The sequence below is a fragment of the Pseudorca crassidens genome, chromosome 5, assembly GCF_039906515.1.
Source record: "Pseudorca crassidens isolate mPseCra1 chromosome 5, mPseCra1.hap1, whole genome shotgun sequence".
In the NCBI taxonomy this organism is placed as follows: Eukaryota; Metazoa; Chordata; class Mammalia; order Artiodactyla; family Delphinidae; genus Pseudorca; species Pseudorca crassidens.
In genome coordinates, this window is record NC_090300.1 from 55482620 (window position 1) to 55503031 (window position 20412).

Sequence of the window (20412 nt, forward strand, 5' to 3'; positions counted from 1 at the left end):
CCAGATCTAAAGCTTTTATTCTCAGAATATCCTAGAAAGTTCCGTCAACACTGAGTATTTACTTTCATTAGCCATATGCTATATTTTAATTATTGCTGTAAATATCTATTGCTGAAGTTTGCATACATTAATAGAAATTACAGGTGAAGGGAGATGGAAATTATATGAGTAACCTGAGGGTATATCTGAAATACAGAGGTGGCCAACTGATAGTAGAAGCAAATTCTGTGTAGTCTTGCAAAAAGGTATTTTCCTGCTCAGAAAAGAAAACTCTTGCAGGCACCGAGTTAGCAGTAGACAGATATGATACCTAAGGCGCACAGGGCTCTAGTAACAAGCCGGAACCTCCTCCTCAAACCGGCTCTTTGGTACAGGTTCTTATTGATCCGCAGCTCTGCTTTTATATTAGGTTCATGTGGGATACAAAGTTTGCTTAGTAGCAAACTGATGGGACAGATTTGTTGTATTCTGATCTTTTATTTATTTTGTCAGTAGGTTTTGCACCTCCCTTTTCTTCCCTCTCCGTCTCTCACTGATGATACAAGTGAAATAAAAAAAGGATAAAGTAATTTTTAAAAAGAAATATATGTATATTTTGTCTTATATAAAAACCATCAAATATTGAAGAGCAGGCTTCAGAATCTCAAAATAAATAAATGAACATAACTCTTAGAAAAATAACTCCATATTTTGAGTTTTGTTCATGTTTCACTAAATAAGTGCTAACATTTTTGACATTTCTAGCTCTACGCTTTGATAATCAGAAGGTTTTGTGGTTTTGTTTCCTTTGTTTTTCGAGAAAGGAGTTGGGTGAAATAATATATTAATTATTGTGCCTTTTGGTTGAATCCAGAATTTAGACAGTATATTATATGATTCTATGTGTGCTAATAATATTTACTAACAAAAATCAATACACTTTTATAACTAATAAGGCATTTGCTTACTTTCCAGATCCTCCAAAGGACAACGGTGGTTCAGAAATACTCAAGTACTTGCTAGAGATTACTGATGGAAATTCTGAAGGTGAAGTTTGTAGAAATTGTTTTGTTCAAGTCCTGTTTTCTAATAAGATAAACATTTGTATAATAATAGCGGGCAATCATTAATTCTATTGATAGAGGTACTACAATAAACAAGCCTTAATCACATATTGACAGTTTTTTCTTTCAAACACAGCATCGGGGATCAGAGTCTGCTTGAAATGTACGTTTTTGTCGTTTTTAAAATTTTGTCATTTCTTTAAACCAGAGGTCCCAATTAATAGAATAAATGTGTTTTTTATCTCTCTTGGCACGCTTTCTCTAGAAATTCTTATAAGCAGAGAAAGTGTCAGAAGCAATCAGCAGGAAGGGTAAATTGGAGACAGCAAATGAGTTTGGTGCACAAAGGATGACAAAATATAGTGTTGCTGTGGGCTATTGACAAGTGTCACGCTTTGTAACAAGTTCAGAAAATGTCTTCATTTTTGTTGTGATTTCTGAGTCATATTATTTCTTCATTACTAGTCAGACGAGGTGAATTAAAGTGGGACAGTGTTACAGATCAGATTCCCTTTATAGTGTCTTTTAAAAAATTCTTAGATCTTCTTTCTGATAAAATTTATTAGACTTTAATAGAAAAAAGTATAGTCATCCGAACTTTAAAAATGACACCCATCTCACCACTCTAATAATCCCTGTAACTTAAATTTTTTTTAAAAAAGTGATGCATATGGGAAAAAAGGAAAGAGTTAACAGCAGCTTTTACAAACAAGCAATGCAGGTGTGTGGCTTGCTTTTTATTCTGTGCCACGATAGCCACCTGGAGTGTTTTGTTTTTCATGTCAGTTGGGCCCTATTTTAAGCTGAAAAACATGAAAATGCTTTGAGATGGGCACAGCTGTTCTTAACATAAAATCACATTCTATGCTAAAAATCTGACCTAGGAGAGAAGTCACGGATGTGCGGTGGCTCATCGTGAAAACTTAAATATATTTTGAATTTTTGTGGCTCTCTTGACCACTGGTGACAGATCAAAAGTAGATGCCATCTGTACCTAAAAGTTAACAACGTTGCCAGTGCATGACGTCAATGATTAATTGAATCTCCTCGGTAGTCCTTGTTCCCAGTTGCCTTTTCAGTGCAGGTTGTTTGATCGGTAATGTCAGGATGACTGTCTTTAATATTCCCCCTTGTCATATGGCCCTAGTGCACGTGGCTTCATTGTAAATCTGACCTAATAAGCAGCTGAGGGCATTTGTGGAAGTTAGTAACTATCATGGAACAGGGTAAAAGTATTTTCCCTAAAACAACTGCATGGAGTAAAGGCCTCCTTTAAAATAGTCTGCTGGAAACATTGTGTTAGTGGGAGCAAGACAGAGGAGGATAAACATCCCAGATTTGTGGGGCAGGCAGGCCGTCAGTCGAAGCATCCCCAGTGCTCTTCACCTGGTGGCATCAGCTTCACCCAGGCCCCTCCAGTGGCTCTGCTTGCTTGCTTTATTCCAGAGAAGTGGTCAGATAACCTGGGTCACACTGAATGTTTCATTTTTAATGTCACTCCCTCAGGTGTTTTTGTCTTTTAAGTGGGGCTCCATGGAGACAGCAGGCCTTTTACCCAAAGGACTTGGTCTGTATGGGGAGGGGGAGGTTTCACTCACTGTGACCTCCGGGCAGATAAGAGCCAGGAGAAACTCTTCAGTGGTGCCCTGGTCTGACCAGGAACCTTGTGGCCGAGCAGCCTTCCGCCTGCCCAGCTGGCCTCAGGGGCTTCTCACACCATCACCACTTCCTAGCTTGCTCAACACCATCCGCTGTCTCCTGCTGCGGGGCAAGCTGCAGATTTCGTGTGCTTTCCAGCATCCCAACCTCACAGTCAGCAAACGTAATCATGGTGATATAAGTAGTCTAGCCAGCAGTACTAAGTATTAAAAATGACTCCATGTTATTTTAGTATTTAACTTTGTAAAGGAGATGGAAAGAGGGCACTGTGGCTGTTTAGGAAAAAAGAAAGAATAGGAGATGCTGGTTTTCATGGAAACCACTTAGAGCTTTTTCTTATCAGGAATGGTTGGTACTGTTACGTTTTTACAAAAGGCATAATCTCATACACGGGTCTTGTTTTGCAGCAAGTCAGTGGGAAGTGGCCTACAGTGGGTCGGCTACAGAGTACACTTTCACCCACTTGAAACCAGGCACTTTGTACAAGCTCCGAGCATGCTGCATAAGTACTGGTGGACACAGTCAGGTTGGTTTTGTTTCAGTATAAAAGTAAACATCTTTGGTCCAACTCAGACAACCCATCTATAACATCAGAATAAATTGCTGTTTAAAAATGTATCTTGGTAATGCAGCCTGCCATGGTATCACGCCATGAATTCAGAGTTTTCCAAATTGTGCTTTAGTGGGTATCAAAAGATAGACCCAAATGATTCTCAACTGAATTGTGCTGCTTTCCAAGTACATCCCTCACTTAATTTCTCAGAAGACTTTGCCATGATCACCTGACAGTTGAAAGTTGAGGGTGGTCTGCAATTTTCATTAGCTAATAAATAAGGGGGTGAATCTCAGTTATTGCAATGATAGAAAAGCGTAGAATTCAGAGCAAAAAAAGATACGGCCTCCAGCACAGCTTTTCTTGTACCACATCTGGCAGTTTTGTGAAAATGAGAGACACACCTTCCTTGAGATACTTTGCTGCCATCTGCTGGAAAATTATTGTAAAAGCCACATAAATCTATGATGACTGAGCTGAAAGGCACCGCCTGTGATTACGCAGTGTCCAACCTACACATCTGTAGGCAGCCCCAGTTCTCTTGCTGTCTCTTTCTTTTTTTTAAATTGAAGTATAATTGACTTACAGTATTACATAAGTTTCAGGTCCGCAACATAGTGACAATATTTTTATACATCACAAAAGGATCACCACCATTGTCTACAATTTATATGACCTTAGACCAACCATTCAACACGTCAGGAAACTTGGTTTCAACTTCACAGTGTTCTCATAGGCTCAAAACAACGTAACATGTACACATGAAGTGCTCTAGAAATGAGATATCAGTAGTTATTATCTAAATGGTGTTAACATTCAGAAAGTGAGTGAGAGGCAATATGATAAAAGATGTTTTCATTGTAGAGATGTTTAACATTGTGGTTTTGAAACCATTAGTATTGAGAGAGAGTGCACGCGCAGTGGTGGCTTATAACCTTGTTACCCTGTACTGGGTTGACTTTTCAAAAGAACACCTGCCATTAGGTGCCGAATTTTGCCACTCAGCCCACCTCTGACGTCGTTTTATGTTTATTTTCTTTTCCCCCCAAGGATAGTGGTACTATGATGTCTAGACTGTCCATATAGACAGACTTCTGAGGTAAAAAAAAAAAAAGGTCCACCTAGACGACGTTTATGCAGTGCCTCCCAGGGTGGGGATGTCCACATCAAAGCTACAGATGATCAGCGAGTTCCTCTTACATGCGAGGTGCTGCACAAGCCTACACAGAAGCGGCAGCGCTCCTTGAATGCCTAAGTACATCTCCTCTGCACCTCGTCTCCTCAGGATGGAGGCTGAATTTGGTTGAGCTGCATAGGTCTACCATGCTCCTCCTGTCTCAAAAAGGGGTCAGCTTCCATACGACCAGGCTTACGCAACCAGATCCTGCAAAAAAGAAGGCCTGCTGATTTTAGTATTAACAGAACCTGCTGGTTAATGTCAGACTCAGTTGATTAATATTGACTTTATTTGCTTTTCTGCTCTGTATGTGGATGGTTGGCCATTTATGACACCATTTAAGAACTGCATCCAGCTGTTGTTTTGTGTTCTCTTCTGTCCTCCTGAAGGGTCTCTAATTTTTGTTTAAAGGAAAATAACAGTGTGCTTAGGATACACAACACTCAGAAAGTCAACCTACAAATCTGACATCAGAAATAATTATTTTTACCAGTGCTGTATGCGGTATATGTCCATACTTAAAACAAACACATACACACACACACACCACACAGAGACGAAGATCTTATTGCATAAAAAGTGTAAACATTCAATGTGTAACCCTCTTTGGAAGCATTTGCAGGTATGGGGTGGAATTTGCTTGGTGTATAGAGCTCTGATAAATTCAAAGTAACTAAGAGATGATTCTCTCCTGTATTTCTCCTGCAGTGTTCTGAAAGTCTCCCTGTTCGCACACTAAGCATTGCACCAGGTCAGTGTCGCCCACCGAGGGTTTTGGGTAGACCAAAGCACAAAGAAGTCCACTTAGAGTGGGGTGAGTGAACACATCTTCACGTTGCCAATTTGGACAAGTGGAGATTGAGTTTAAGACTTCATGCTTTGTAATCAAGTTCCAGGTCTCCCTTCTGAAAACCATATTTGTTTCTATTGAAAATGCCCATATTCTGTTCAATGTACATGGGCTTGGGTTTGTATTCTCCCCACGTTGTCACTCACCCTCCTATATTCCTGATGTTGCCACACGTGCTGTTCATCCTCTACCCTCAGAGGGCACTTTTATAGAAAATGTTTCAGAGCAGCCAGTCTTCTCAGGAATTTTTCAGCTTTATTCATAAAATAAAAGTTGTGCTCAATTTAGAGGTTAAACCAAGAAATAGTTCATCAGGTAACATCTAATTCCTCCTCATCTTTGCTGCCTTGTTAAGCGTGGGTCCTGGTGTTTTACTGTATCGACTCAAACTGTATTAGCATTTCCTGTCGGGTCAACAATTTACAAGCATGTAAAACGGCAAATATAAACCTGCAAAACACTGTCAGACTATTGTTCCCCATCACTTATGCCTAAAATAAGATAGTGTGCCAGTTTTGGGTCCTCTAACTTGATTTAATGTGTCCTTTGGTTTCAAGTTAAGGAGAAGATTTTCTCCCCTCTATTTCTTGTGTTTACCTGGCATTAGAATATAAAGGAATTGCCTAAAAGTTCTACAGTTTTGGAATTTTGTTAATATCATTAAACGTACTTGCTTTGGAAAGTATGGATAACATCATTCAAAAACTTTCTTCTGTATATCTTTCTTTTTGGAGTGGGGTTTCTTTTGTAAATACCGAGGACAGGCCACCTACGTGATACTTTGCAAACCTTGTGGAAAGTGAGGTGTGATAGGGTCAACTGGAAACACAAAAGTGTTCTGATATGAAAAACATTCTCCTTTCCCAGATGTTCCTGCCTCTGAAAGTGGCTGTGAGGTCTCAGAGTACAGCGTGGAGATGACGGAACCTGAGGATGTAGCTTCGGAGGTGTACCACGGGCCCGAGCTTGAGTGCACCGTTGGCAACCTACTTCCCGGAACCACGTATCGCTTCAGGGTGAGAGCTCTGAATGATGGAGGGGTGAGTACACGCTTATACACCGTAACAGAAATATAAGGTCCCGGCACTTCTGTTTCTACCCTCCTAAAATCCTTAGCAGTATCTGTCCAACCTTGACAACCATTAAAGAAGTGTATGTAAAATCTAATTTCTGAAGATACACTGTTTTGATTTCACGTAGACCCAACATTGGAAATTTTGTTTTGTCCTCATATCATTCTATTAAGATAGAGTTCAAGGTTAATAACAACATCACCCTTTAGATGCTTTTGGTAGTTTTTAAAATAATTTCCTATTTTCTCATCAACTGTATAAATTAGTTATGGGAAACTAGGACTACATAATATTTCTTTATCATATTGTCTAAATTACCCAGCAATGTCTTACATCAGTTTTTAAAACTGGACTGGGGTAGACGCTAGGGAGGCCAGTATTTTTTTTTTTTTTTTCGTTTATTTCAAGTGAAAACTGTAGAACTCTCTGGTCCTTCTTACTACTCCATCTGAAGTTGTTGAGGTGGGCTGTTAGAGATTGGAAGAGTATGTCTATATTATATCCACAAAGGTGATTGGTTTTTGTCTTTTTTTAATTGCAGAGTGATATGGATTGGGGGGCAATTCATAATGAGAGTGAAGTGACCCAGAAACTACAGGGCTTTTTGGTGTGTCAAAGATGGGCAGAAACATAAAAGAAGGTAGAAGGGTGTGGGTAGAGCAAACCGCTGCTAAAGGCCCACAGGGTGCCAGTGGTGTGTATAGATGCACTCCATGCAGATAAATAGATGTCATTAATTGATGAGATTTTTACAAGTAAGAAAGCCCACTGACAGTGACAAGAAGTTGACAATGACTCTTCTAGTTCTCGGTGGTCCTGTTCACGCCTTTCAGAAGCAAAGTATGTTTGTCTTTAGTCCATTTCGTGTTAGCCATGCTGACTATGAAAACATTTGGTCTGAAGTATGATCACAAGCCTTTAACAGGAGCTGGATTTCTTCTAATTGCTCATTAGGAAAGAATTTCAGATACAGGTATTTAAATTAAAACACACACACACACACACAAAACTAAACAATAAAAATGTATTGGTGAGAAGATAAGAAAGCCTATGCACCCAAACTTTTATAAGTAAAAAGAGGATGGGGGCTTCCCTGGTGGCGCAGTGGCTGAGAGTCCACCTGCCGAGGCAGGGGACACGGGTTCGTGCCCCGGTCCGGGAAGATCCCACATGCCGCGGAGCGGCTGTGCCCGTGAGCCATGGCCGCTGAGCCTGCGCATCCGGAGCCTGTTGCTCCGCAACGGGAGAGGCCACAACAGTGAGAGGCCCGCGTGATGCAAAAAAAAAGAGGATGGATGGTGATGATCACTGATGCTGCAGAAGAAATCCTATTTTACTGTTAATCTGGTGCTTCTCCCCATCAATTTTTCAGAGGGATTTTTTTTTATCTTTTCATGATAAAGATAAATGTGCTGTTAAAAAGGAAAAAAAAAGATAAATGTGCAACTGGGCTGACTTGAGTTTTACTTTCTCCTTTCACTAATTTATCATATAAAGAAAGTATCTTCAGCCTTGTTTTTAAATTCTGTTGCATTGGAAGTTAACCATATATTTGACTCATAATCACCTTCTGTGGGCCACTTCAGAGAGCTTCTCCCCCACCCCCAGTATATTTGCAGGTTATATTGTTAGAAAATGTGAGAGGTTTGGGGGTTTTTTTGTTTTCTTAATCTTTTTTTTCCATTTTGAAAAACACAGTCACATACTTCATTAACCTGAAAATTACTTCACTCTTTGCCCCAGCTCATTGAAGTATCACATATTCCACTGTTAACATGGTGGTGATGGTTCTCTCGACGTGTTTTAAATCTGTAGCGGTGGCTGGCTCTGAGCAGTGTGGTCACTGATGGTGGTGGAGGAGAGGAGTGCAGTGTAAACCTTCAAATAGTTGAGGTGGTGGGAGACATGCTGAGAAAACATTAACAGGACCATTGGTTTTCAAAATGGAAAATACCAGTAACTAGAAGAAGTACTCAAAATTTGATAACCAACAATCCCACGAAGATTTTTGGGCATTAAAAATTAAACTGCAGTGTGCATCTGACTTAGTTTTCTTTGAAGCCTTCTGAGAAATTAAAGGAGAATGCTGTGATGTAGCAAAAGTCAGCATTTTTTGTTTCTTAGGTCGCAGCAAAAATGTTTAGTAAACCAACTTTCTAATCCTTTTGAATTAAAAAAATATATATTTATAAAATAGACATTTACTACTTAGGGAATGTATGTTAGAAGAAAACCTACATATTCAACTGAAAGTGAAGACCATTAGGTAATACTTTTAATCAATTGTATTGATGATGGCATTAGCTTAGCCCTTGTTTGGTTATAAGCTTGTGTTGTGTACACACACACACACCTACAAGCACGCATGTGTTTTTGTCTTTCAGTATGGTCCCTATTCTGATGTCTCAGAAATTACCACGGCTGCAGGGCCTCCTGGACAGTGCAAAGCACCTTGTATCTCTTTTACGCCTGATGGATGTGTCCTAGTGAGTTGGGAGGTAAGTCAGGCACGTGTTCTGCATCAGTTTGTTTCTTCTACTTTATCTGCCCCCCAGTGCAAGTTATGAGGGACCCACAAAGCTTAAGTTCACATACAGGTTTTACACAGTCATCTGCCTTGGCGCTTGCCAAGAGTTATGGAAATTTTACCACTGGTCAGAATTGAGAGGAAATTGAGTATCTTTTTCATGCTTTTCTTTTCATGTATTTGAAATATCCTAAGGCATGTTGCTCTCTTTCTCGGATTAGTCAATTGAACACAAACATCATAGGATTTTCTTTTCAATGAAATTAACCACTTAAATTTCCGTTTTCCAGAGTCCTGAAAGCTCTGGTGCTGATATCTCAGAGTACAGGTTGGAGTGGGGAGAAGATGAAGAATCCTTAGAACTCATTTATCATGGGACAGACACCGGCTTTGAAATGAGGGATCTGTTGCCTGCTGCACAGTATTGCTGTAGGTTACAGGTAGGCTGACACTATTCGGACATCTCTCACAAATACTGGTGTTCCATGATAGACTCTGGGAAGCTTACTCAAAGGCTCGTGATGGAGGCCATCAGGAGGGGCGATATGGAAAAAAAGAGTCCTTTTAAATAAAAATAAATGTAATTGTTTTGGTATTTTACAGTTAATTTTTACTTCTCCAAGAGGTCCTAAAAAGTAGGAACAAAACCAGAATCATCTCCACTGTACTTCTCACCACGCTTGCATCTTGCTTGCTGGTTAATTCACTGAATGAAGGACCGAGTCCAAGGCAAAGGTGGCACAGCTTCTTAGGGAAGATACCTTCTGTATGAATTTTCTGAGATGCGCATTTTGGTGGGAAAGCCACTTAGACAAAAGGCAAAAAACATATAAAACTTCCCATTCCAGATGTTAAATGGAGCCAAAAACAAACACTAGAGTAGTTGTTAAGACCCACCTCCCACGTCCCAGTGACCATTAACAAGGCTTGTTATCTGTAAGCTTCCACTTGGGTGTCCAAATAGAATAACATGAAGAATAATTGGCTCCTAGCCTAACCCCTAAGAGTGACAATAGTCATGGGTTTACTTTCATTTTAGTGACTTGGGTAAATATTTTTTTTCCCTTTGAAAAACCATATTGTCCTGAGAAAACAGGGTTCTTTGTTCATTTCTTTCCATTTGTTCAGTAACATTTCTTGAGCACCACTTTGTGCCAGAATCAAAGGATGATGCCGATGATGAAAAGGAGAGATACAAAGATTAATCGCTTGCGGTTCTTGACCTTGAAGAATTCTTTCTTCATACATGTTTAGATTTAAACAGTTAAAGAAGCAAAGATGCCAGATTTAGGTTTCCACCTGATTTAAGTCATGGATCATATTGCTTATTACAAGCCCATCTACTCTCAGTGTCTCTGGGCCTCGGGCCTCTTTGGAGAAAATATTCCCTTCTTAAGTTAACTTTCCAGATCAACTGAAGCTGTTCTGTTGAATTCTGAAGGCTGTTTTGTCATAAACATTTCCGGCTAAACTCTTCCATTATACACACCTTCCTTCTAGAATGGAGGGCCTGGGATGTAATTAACCATTCATCAGTGAGTCAGGGTCATAGCACGTTATCTGAGCTTTATAACAGCCATGCTGAGTCATTGGGAAGAGGTTAAATTATGTGCTACACTCCTGTTTTTGGAACAAGGCAGCATATAAATAAAAACTGTCTGCCATCACAGGAAACAACTTCAATCTGCTTTTGAGTTTTGGTGTCTCTTTAAAATGTTCTACCTCCTTTTCGGCGTATATGTTGTCACTTAGCATTAACTTCCCAAAACTGCATTTTAAAAGATACATTGGTAAGAATAGAGCCTGCATAATAATCTTGCCTCCCTGTCAACAATAGTAAATATTTTCAAGTGTCTGTACTTAATTGTCATAAAATGAGTCAGACCCTATGAAGGGGATAGCACTTTCAAGGCCATTGCTATGCTAAAGAAGTATTGCCAGGAAAGGGGTCTCCCCAACCTGTATTGATTTCTTGATACCTATAGACCAAATCTGAATTGTTTTCATTTGACACTGCTACAAAGTCAGGTTAAAGATGAATATTCTTTTGACTCTTCGGTGCCTTAAAAATTAAATCACTGTGATACCTATACTGTGTTTTATAAAAATTGGGTGGAACATTTCTTGTTTGAATATTTTAATTACCGTGTACCCAAGTAATTCTATTCACATGAAGCATATTGTATATTATAGACATACTCTTATATTTTAGTAAGATTCTTTTGAATTGTTTCCATTGTAAACTGGTAATATAATTGATACAACTCGAGAAAGCTAGAACAAAGCTAGGCAGGATCCTGGAATAGAGAAAGAACGTTATCAGAAATTGGTAAGATTTGAATCTAACTACATAAGGTCTGTACGTCATTAATACCGTTGTACCAATGTTAATCTCCTGGTTTTGATCATCGTTTTATACTTATGTAAGGTATTAATACTAGGGGAAGCAAGGTGAGCGATTATATGGAAATTTCTCTGCACTATTTCTGCAACTTTTCTGTAAGTCTAAAATTAGTTCAAAATAAAGTATTTCATTGTTGTTTTGTTTTAAGAAAATTGGTTTAGGAAAATTGCTATTGCTATTTTGTTCTTGATTTTCCCAGGGAGAAGGAGGGAAGTGAAGCACTGACAGCTGGCCTGATATACTCTGCCAGGATTTGACATGTTAACAAATTTAATCTTTACAATAACTCTTTGAATTATGTGTTACTATCCCCATTCTACATCTGAGGAAACAGCAATGTTAATTTGCCTAAGATCACACAGTTAGTAAATAATGGAATCCAGGTGTGAACAAAGCTCCAACTCTGAAAGCCATGTTCTTTTCCTTCTGTTACATGGTGATTAAAGCCTTAGTTGATATGGAAGTTGGGCTCCACAGTATCTTATTTTTCTGCCCCTGTGATAAATTTGTATCCAAAAATAAAATCTCTAAATATATACAGTAAGTCCCCTACATACGAAACTTCAAGTTGCTAACTTTCAAAGTTGCGAACGTGCATTCACACGTCCAGTCACGTAAGTTAGTTCACGTGAAATTGCAGCTTGCCCTCCGTCTTCTGTTGCTGACGACCCTTCAGCTCTACCATCTCCCACCTCCTCTCCCTCCTCCAGTCAGTAACTCTTCTTGCCTGTTCACTCGGGGCCAGCCCCTGTATGCCAGCTGTTGTACTGTACTACTGTACTTTTCAAGGTACTGTACTGTAAGATTAAAAATGTTTTCTTTATTTTTTGCGTTTGTTTGTTTTCTATGTATTATTTGTGTGAAAATAATTACAGTACAGTACTATATAGCCGATTGTGTTAGTTGGGTACCTAGGCTAACTTTGTTGGACTTAACGAACATATTGGACTTGTGAACGCACTCTTGGAACAGAACTCATTCATATGTAGGGGACTTACTGTACTCTTAATTTGTGACATAAAAATTTTACCAGAAAGAAAGTTGGTGTTGTCATGAAATAGGACTTGATGTAAAAAATATTACAGAAGGGTTTCAAAAGTGATTTGATAGCAAATGAATGCTCTTAGCTTGCTTCTTTGAAATTAACTGATACACAGACATTATAGTGAAACTTTGATTTAAGAGATCAGACTACTTTTCTTTTGTATTATAATTTGTCCTCATCAGCTCTCCCATGAAGTAAACGAGATTTTAGAGTACTTCACCTTCATTTTTTTGTAAGGTGGTTGCCAATGTTTTTTTTTTTTTTTTTTGGCTGCGTTGGGTCTTTGTTGCTGCGCGTGGGGCTAGAGGGGGCGACTCTTCATTGCGGTGCGGTGGCTTCTCTTGTTGCGGAGCTCGGGCTCTAGGCGCGCGGGCTTCAGTAGCTGTGGCACGTGGGCTCAGTAGTTGTGGCTTATGGACTTAGTTGCTCCGCAGCATGTGAGATCTTCCTGGACCAGGGATCAAACCCATGTCCCCTGCATTGGCAGGCGGGTTCTTAACCACTGCGTCACCAGGGAAATCCCCAAATGTTCTTATAAGGAAAAAAATATTGTTAATAACATTTATTGAGCACACACTCTGTGTCAGGTACTGTTCTAGTTGCCAGGGCTACAGCAGTGAACCCGAAAGCCTTGCCCTTGTGGAACTTACATTCTAATCAGGGAGTAATTAAATGAAATAAATACTATACTGGTGACAAATGCTATGATGAAAATAAAAGCAGAGAAGGGAAATAAGAAATGAGTGGGGTCACGGGTGTTGGGGTAGGGGTGACTGTAAGTTTTAATATGGTGTTCAAAGAGGTCTCCCTGAAAAGGCAACACTCGAGAGAAGCCTGAGAATACGATTGAATGGGCTGTGTAGATGTCTGGGGAAAAGCTCTGTGGACAGAAGGGGCAGCAAGTTGCAAAGGCCCTGAGATGAGAGCAAATTTAGTGTCCCTGTGGAACAGCAAGGAGGCCAGTGTGGCTGGAGCAGAGCGAGTGAGAGGGAGGGTAGTGGACGATGAAGGCAGAGCGGTCCTGGGTTCTTTGGGAAGGTGGTGGCGGTGAGCAGATTAGATAGGGTCTTCTAGGCAGTTGTGAGGCCTTCAGAGGTTATTCTGTATCCAGTGAGAGGCCATTGAAAGGGACAGTGAATACAGACTGTGGGGCAAGGGCTGACACAGGTACCAGTTAGGAGGTCATTACAGCAACCAGATATGAAAGAGTGTAGTTGGACTAGGCTGGGAAAGGATGTGCTGATGCTTTGGGCAGGGGTATGAGAGGAAGAAAGATGTCCAACAGTGACTCAGAGATAATGACTTGAACAACCTGAAGGATGGGGAAAACCACAGGAGGTACAGTGGGGTTTTTGATGAGCAGGAATGGGGTGGAGTCTTAGAGCTGTACAGACACTTAAGTTTGAGATGCCTATTTGACATTTAAGTGGAACTATTCAGTAGGCAGTTGAATACACTAGCCTCGCATTCAGGGCAGAGGTCTGAGCTACACAAATAAATTTGGGAGTAGGATATAAATGGCATTATATTTCCCTGAGACAAGATGAGATGTCCAAGAGTTTAAGCAGAGATGACAGAGAGGTGTGCAAGGCCCACGGCCTGGTGCCCTCCAGTGCTGAAAAGTCCCGGTAACGAGTAGCAGCCAGGAGAGGTGACAGACGCAGCAGCAGCGGCAAAATAGAAACAAGAAGATGGTCCCAGAGACCGAGTGAGTGAGGATTTGAAAGCGGTGAGTGATCAGGTGTCAGTGGTGACGCTCAGGTAAAGTCAGATGAGGGCTGAGCATTGACTTCAGGTACGAATTTAGCATTCACATGGAAAACAGTAGGTATCTTTTCTAAAATTCCTATAGCTCTTCCAGAGCAGCACTTGAGTTAAAAGTCAGATTACTGAATTTGGGTCCCAGCTTGGCATCTAAATCTGGAGCCTGAGTCCTTAATTTGACTTTGAGTTCCCTCCTCTGTGAAAGGCAGATAAGAATACCTGCCATATATTATCTACCTCAGATGGTTATTGTGAAGATTGCATAAGACAATACATAAACTGAAGTGGACTATGCAAATATAAAGTGTTATTTTTAAACTATTTTTCATAAGAAACGGTGATGGCGATGTTCTCTCTTATTAGCAGAGAAGATGTGATTGGTATTTTTTAGAAAGTGGTATTAACATAAACATTGTGGAGGATTTATTTCTACCTCCATTTCTAGCAGTAATCGTATGTTACTTTAGACTTATTTAACGCCTAATGTGGAGGCATTAGAATGTGCTCATGGGGTAATGTGGACTTTGTCTCGCTATTCTGTTTTTTAGGCCGTTAATCAAGCTGGAGCAGGACCATACAGTGAGCTTGTCCTTTGCCAGACGCCAGCATCTGCCCCTGACCCTGTCTCCACTCTGTGTGTCCTGGAGGAGGAGACCCTCAACGCCTATCCTGATCCGCCTTCTGTGTGCCTTGTACTGAGCTGGGAAGAACCGTGCAATAATGGATCTGACATCCTTGCTTATAATATTGATCTTGGAGACACTAGCATCACTGTGGGCAACACCACCACCCACGTTATGAAAGACCTCCTTCCGGAAACCACCTACCGGTGAGTGCAGGAAAGTTGAAATAAAGCTGCGTGGACACGTCAGCACTTGGGGCTACAGAGCCTTCAGGTCCTAAAGGCCAGATGGGTGAATTCTAGTCACTCTTAATATATTTGAGTACCAAATGCTAATATAGCTTAAAAACTTGTACTACTTTTTACTTTATGAGTCGGTTATAAATTGATACAAATCCTAACCCTTGAGGGGGAATTTCACCTACCATTTCAAATCAGTTCCTCCTTGTTGTTTTTTTGATAAACTACTTTTCTTCGTGTTTTTACTGTGACTCATCACTATGGACACCCTCTGTCCCCAGCATGTACTTGGTCCACCTCTGAAGCAGGGCTCTGCCATTCTTCTGATCCCCCAAAGCAGACACACTGTCACAGAGCATTTGTGATGGAGCTTTTGCTCAGGATTTCACAAGGGGCCAGTGAAAAGACGTTACATCACACTCCACCCAGCGAAGCTCAGTTACCACTTGCATTCTTTCTTTTCCCCAGAGTTCCTGTCAGGGAGCCAGCACCTTACCTTCCTCTTCTCACACACCTTTTTCTCAACATAGCCTCTTACGATTTCAAGTCATTTAACTCCGTCCCCAGGGTGCCATAGCTGGGGGGACCAAAACAGAAGTTTAGGATTAGCGTTAGAGGAGTGCAGGAACCATCTGGTTAGTCCAGTGCCCTTTGTGAGATTAAACGGCTTCTCGAGGTGAAGGAGAGCACAGATTCAGATACAGGTCTTTAGCGGTGTCTTTGGGCAAGTTACTTAACCTCTCGGTGTCCCAGCTGCTTCCACAGGGTGAGGAGAACAAGATTACTTACCTCAAAAGCCTGTTGTAAGGAGTGAGCAAACAAATATGAAATGCTCGTATAGAGCCCAGCTGTACACAGCACGCGCACAGTAACAGGGATTGTGATTTCCATCATCACCAAGACCTTCACCCTGGAAAACTAGTTCTTCTTGGGGTAGGGCAGGCAGGTAAACTTGCTGCTAGAAAAGGGTTTATCATTTCACTTATTTTTTTTCTGCAGTGCTTTCTAATGTTATAATCTAATAGACTACATTTTTTTATCCCCAGAAACTGAAGAAAGAAACCAGCTTAACAGCTGTAAGATACAAAAGTCCCATCCTGCCTAAGCATGCTATCTCTGCTTTCCCTCTCTTACCAAGCCTTTTGTGAATGATGCATATAAGTGTATTCATTTTGCTTTTCAAAACAGTGACAGTCTTTTGTTTAGTCTTTCCTTCTTTTAAGAAATCTCTGGGGCACAGTACTTATGCACTGTGGGTCTATGAAATAGTGATAAACACTATCCTTGCCCTCAGAGCACTCGGAGTTGGGGGACACTTAACAGCAACCTAAGATAGCAGATGCTTGTGACCTCACAGGCTGAAAATAACACTGTACAGAGTCCTGTTGGCGTTTCAGAGAGGAAGACCCAGGGTTCAGAATGATAGGGATGGTTTGAAGTGGGAATCAAGTTAGAAACTGAATAAAGACGGTATGACTTACAATGGATGAAGAGGCAGGCCAAGGGCATTTTTTCATTTTTAGCATTGTAGCCAATCTCAGAAAACCAGCCACCACCTTCGTTTGCTAACCAAATGCCGACTGACCATTGTGTCCAGAGCACTCTAATCAGGTGCTGACGGAATCCAGAGGTGAATTAAACCCAGAACTTGACCTCAGGGACATTCCCCAGTGGTGATGCTCTAAGGAGACCTGACCATGAGGTGTCTCTCTGGGGGGGAAATGACCAAGTGAATGTCATCCCCTAGCTGTTTCTAAGAGACTGCATGTCCAGAACATTGCCTGACTTGGATTCCTCAGGCCAGAAAACCTATGAAGAAGCCACTGGCTCAGGGCTCACTGAAAGGTCTTTTGTCCAGTGTGATCCACCCCATGTCTACGCAGACTGGACTCAGACCCGCAGGTCAGTCCTCTGAACATTCGGGTCAGAAATCATAAAAGGGCTTTTAGGGCAAGGTGTCAGCCTGAGAATTTTGCTTCTTCCTGCCATTATGCATACCTTAAAGGTGGCTTAAATGATTATAAAACTTTACGGCTTTTAGAAGGTTGATATTGGAGGAACGCTGATGTTTATTAGTCAACATATAGTTGAATGACTTCAAGAAAGAAATCTAGAGGTCAAAAGCTCAAATGAAGGAACTGACCTAGGGGATCTTTGCTTATTGATGAAATGCCAGTTACAGTGGAAATTATCAAGAATATCTTCCACATAAGTGGTTGATGAAAGACATGTTAAAAAGTACCTCAGAGATTAATTCTGTTTTGGAGAAGATGAAATGATTTAGTAATGTACAGTTTAGATTTGGATAGTGAAACCTCAAGAATCTATTTAAAAAGTATTTAATGGATGTAGCATAAATAATTCATTTCAGTATTAATATGCAAGGCTAGCTATATTGAGCTGAACATGGGAAGTCACATTGGGAGGATGTCACCTCTTAACCTTACATGGTAGCTTGTAAGACATCATTTTAGACAGATTGCATGAAAAATGTACAGCTTTAGAAAAGACAGATCTTTGGCCCTAAGTCATATTGTGTTATTGGCAAAGAAAAAAAAAGATTTAGCCAGAGTATTTGCTGGCCAATCAATCAATAAATTGGATGTTTCACATTTAAGGTCATCTTTGTCCAACTCAAGGAATTTTATTCCTATAGCACCTAATTGGATTCTCTATAGTAGAACTCCAGTCAACCCATAGTCTTGTTCTTTTATGTTTCAAAAACACAATTGCAGTAACTGTGGTGAAATACAAAATGAGTATTTCAGGGAACTAAGGGTATAATTTTAGTCCAATCAACTTTTACCTCACCTTTTTTTGTCCCATAAATTGGTTAAAATATAAGTGAACAGATCATGATGTTCTAGATAAAAATGTGGAAAGAAACATTTTAAGCGGCAATGGGGCTTGTTTCTTTTGGGTTTTTGTTGTCGTTTTTAACGTTTAGCAGTTACACGTTGTTCTCACACAGAGCATATCCTTTCTCTGTCTCGCTGGGACAGAAATGTGCACCTCTCCAGCCAACCTACTGACACAGAAATGGATCCATCCCTTCTCCACCGGTGCTTGCCAAACTGTCCACTGGCTTGCTGACACCCTGTATAGAATTTGGTTGGAATTACAATGATATTTTTAAAGACATTACTTTTAAGCTTAGAACTGAGTTTGTGTTTTGGTTTGCAGAGAAAAAAATGTTGTTGAAAACAGAGAAGTAGGTTTCGTTTGCATGCTTCCTGCCACAGGGAGCCATAGACTTTGTGAGCTGAGACAAGATTGCCTGGTGTCACCCCCTCCCAGCACCCTGGCGTGAGCATCTCCGGTGATGGAGCAGTGTTTTCAGCTTCTACTCGCCAGGCAGTGCATTCCAGTCGTGGATAACTCTATTTCTATAGAGGTTCCCTTGTATTTTGTCAAAACCCCTCTATAGCTAAAATCTACTCAGTTGGTCCTGGGCTCTCCCCCAGAGCATCAGCATCACCTAGAAACTTATTAAAATGCAATGTATCAGGCCCTACTGGAGGCCTACAAATCAGAAACCCTTGCGGTGGGGCCCAGCACTCTGTGCTTTAATTAGCCCTGCGGGAAATTCTGATGCATGTTAAAAGTTTGAGAACTCTGCCCTAGAGCGATGATTCTGGAATGCTGATGTATTTAGGAATCACCTGGAGAGGTTTTGCAGAATACAGAGGTCTGAGCCCCACTCCTAGGGCCTAGACATCATTATCTTATTATTTCAGCTGTCTCCTACTTAACCATCTTCACTTCATTCAGATCTGTCTTCACTGGCATGGGTTTTCTATAACCCCTTCAATCCTCTTCATCGGGTGATTTCTGTTTCTTGATGGCCTCTTTAATGAGTAGCGCCCTGACCTCCAGGAACGGTCTGGCTGGCTCAGAGCAGAGCAAGACTGTCACCTTCCCGGTTCTCCATATTGAGCAGTCAGTAAGGTCACCTAAGATTACTTTTTTTGGCAGCCTCATTATATGTCTGACTCATATTGAGCTGTCAGATAACTAAAACTTAAGGTAGATTTGTCTGCTGTGCTGTTTTTGCTCGGTGAAATGCGGATGAAAATAACATTTGTTGAGTCCTTAGTATATGTCAAGAACTACATAAACTTGTCAAGAAGTGAATCATAACTCATTTCATTCTAACAAGATGAAGTGGGCTTTATAAGGGGACAAGTTCTAAGTAGTTTAAAAGTAGTGGACTGGAGTCAGACAGCCTTGACATCAATCCTGAGTCTCTCACTTGGTGACTCTGTGACCTCTGGCAAGCTATTTAGGCTCCCTGTGCCTCAGTTTTTTGATCTGTAAAAAAGGGATAATTACTTTACATAATAGGGTTGTCATGTTTTAGACTTCAGGCACCTTGCGTGGGACCTGACACCTGGTAAGTAAGCACTCAATAAATTATCTGTTGCTAATGCCTGGCAGGGTAGGGAAGAAAGGAGCTGGCAGGTGGGTTATGACCAGATTACAGGTAGAAATGTGTGTGGGAATCTGGCATTATCTTTTAAGCCACAGGAGACATTTAAGGTTTCTTTCCTGCCAAGACAGGGCACGAAGAAAAGCAGGTCTAAGTGCCTGGAGACGGAATGTGGCACTGGTCTCTGAGGAGCTGTCAGAAGTAGCTTGGTTAAAGGGAGGCATGACTCTGAGCTAGCTAAGGTTACCCTTCCAGGGAGCCTTCTCCGAGTAACTTTACTCTGAACACATCTTTTCCCCTAAAGAGGTTTTCTGTATTTAAGCTACTATTTATTATTTCCTCAGAAGTTATCTGAAGATGATACTACTTCTTCATATTTTTCTCTTCTTAATTGGATGATTAGGTAGATTGGTGGGCTAAAAAGCCCATCTTTTGCTTCTTAGGCCTGTCTTACCCCAGCTCTTCATGGAGGAAGCGGGGGGCTGTCTTCACTGTCCCCTCACTCAAGGCATCCCGAGTACTGGGACAGCTAATTGTGATTGAGAAGTCACCTTCCCCAGTTTTCAAAGTCATTCTTCTTTTAGCATACATAGTGTCATTTGAGAGAGAGAGAGTGTGTGTGTAAAGTGCATTATGTTAGGCTATGATCTTCTGAAGCAGTAATGTATTTGGCATCTAAAATTAGAAGATATTTTAATAGTGGATTTTCAGTCAAAATTTATAAAGAATATACTTCTTAATTTATTTTATCAGTATTTTCAGTGTATTGATGGATACTGCAGACTTCTAGATACTTAAAGAGATTTTTCACATTAGTCCTGCCAAGGTAGAGCGTCTCAGAATTAAGTCACTTCCCTGAATTGGAAAGCAAAATTCCATTTCCCTTATACTTACTTTGCAGAGCTTAAGATTTCAGAAAATGATGCACCTTGCATGTTAAAAAAAAAAAATGCAGATCCTATCTAAATGTCAAGATTAACATGTTACTTCAGGTAAAGAGAAAATGTCTCAAGTTTGGGTTTGGGA

General features: G+C 40.6%; 1 protein-coding gene across 3 annotated transcripts in view; it reads left to right on the top strand.

Annotated features, from left to right (window-relative positions):
- FNDC3B (fibronectin type III domain containing 3B) overlaps positions 1-20412 on the top strand; it is a 358179-nt gene that overhangs the window by 296636 nt on the left and 41131 nt on the right. For all 3 annotated transcript variants that reach the window (XM_067738062.1, XM_067738064.1, XM_067738065.1), the window contains exons 16-22: positions 955-1026; positions 3110-3228; positions 5141-5246; positions 6150-6322; positions 8740-8853; positions 9173-9322; positions 14644-14924. In XM_067738062.1, the coding sequence (XP_067594163.1) occupies positions 955-1026; positions 3110-3228; positions 5141-5246; positions 6150-6322; positions 8740-8853; positions 9173-9322; positions 14644-14924 (1015 nt within the window). The remainder of the gene's footprint in view (positions 1-954; positions 1027-3109; positions 3229-5140; positions 5247-6149; positions 6323-8739; positions 8854-9172; positions 9323-14643; positions 14925-20412) is intronic.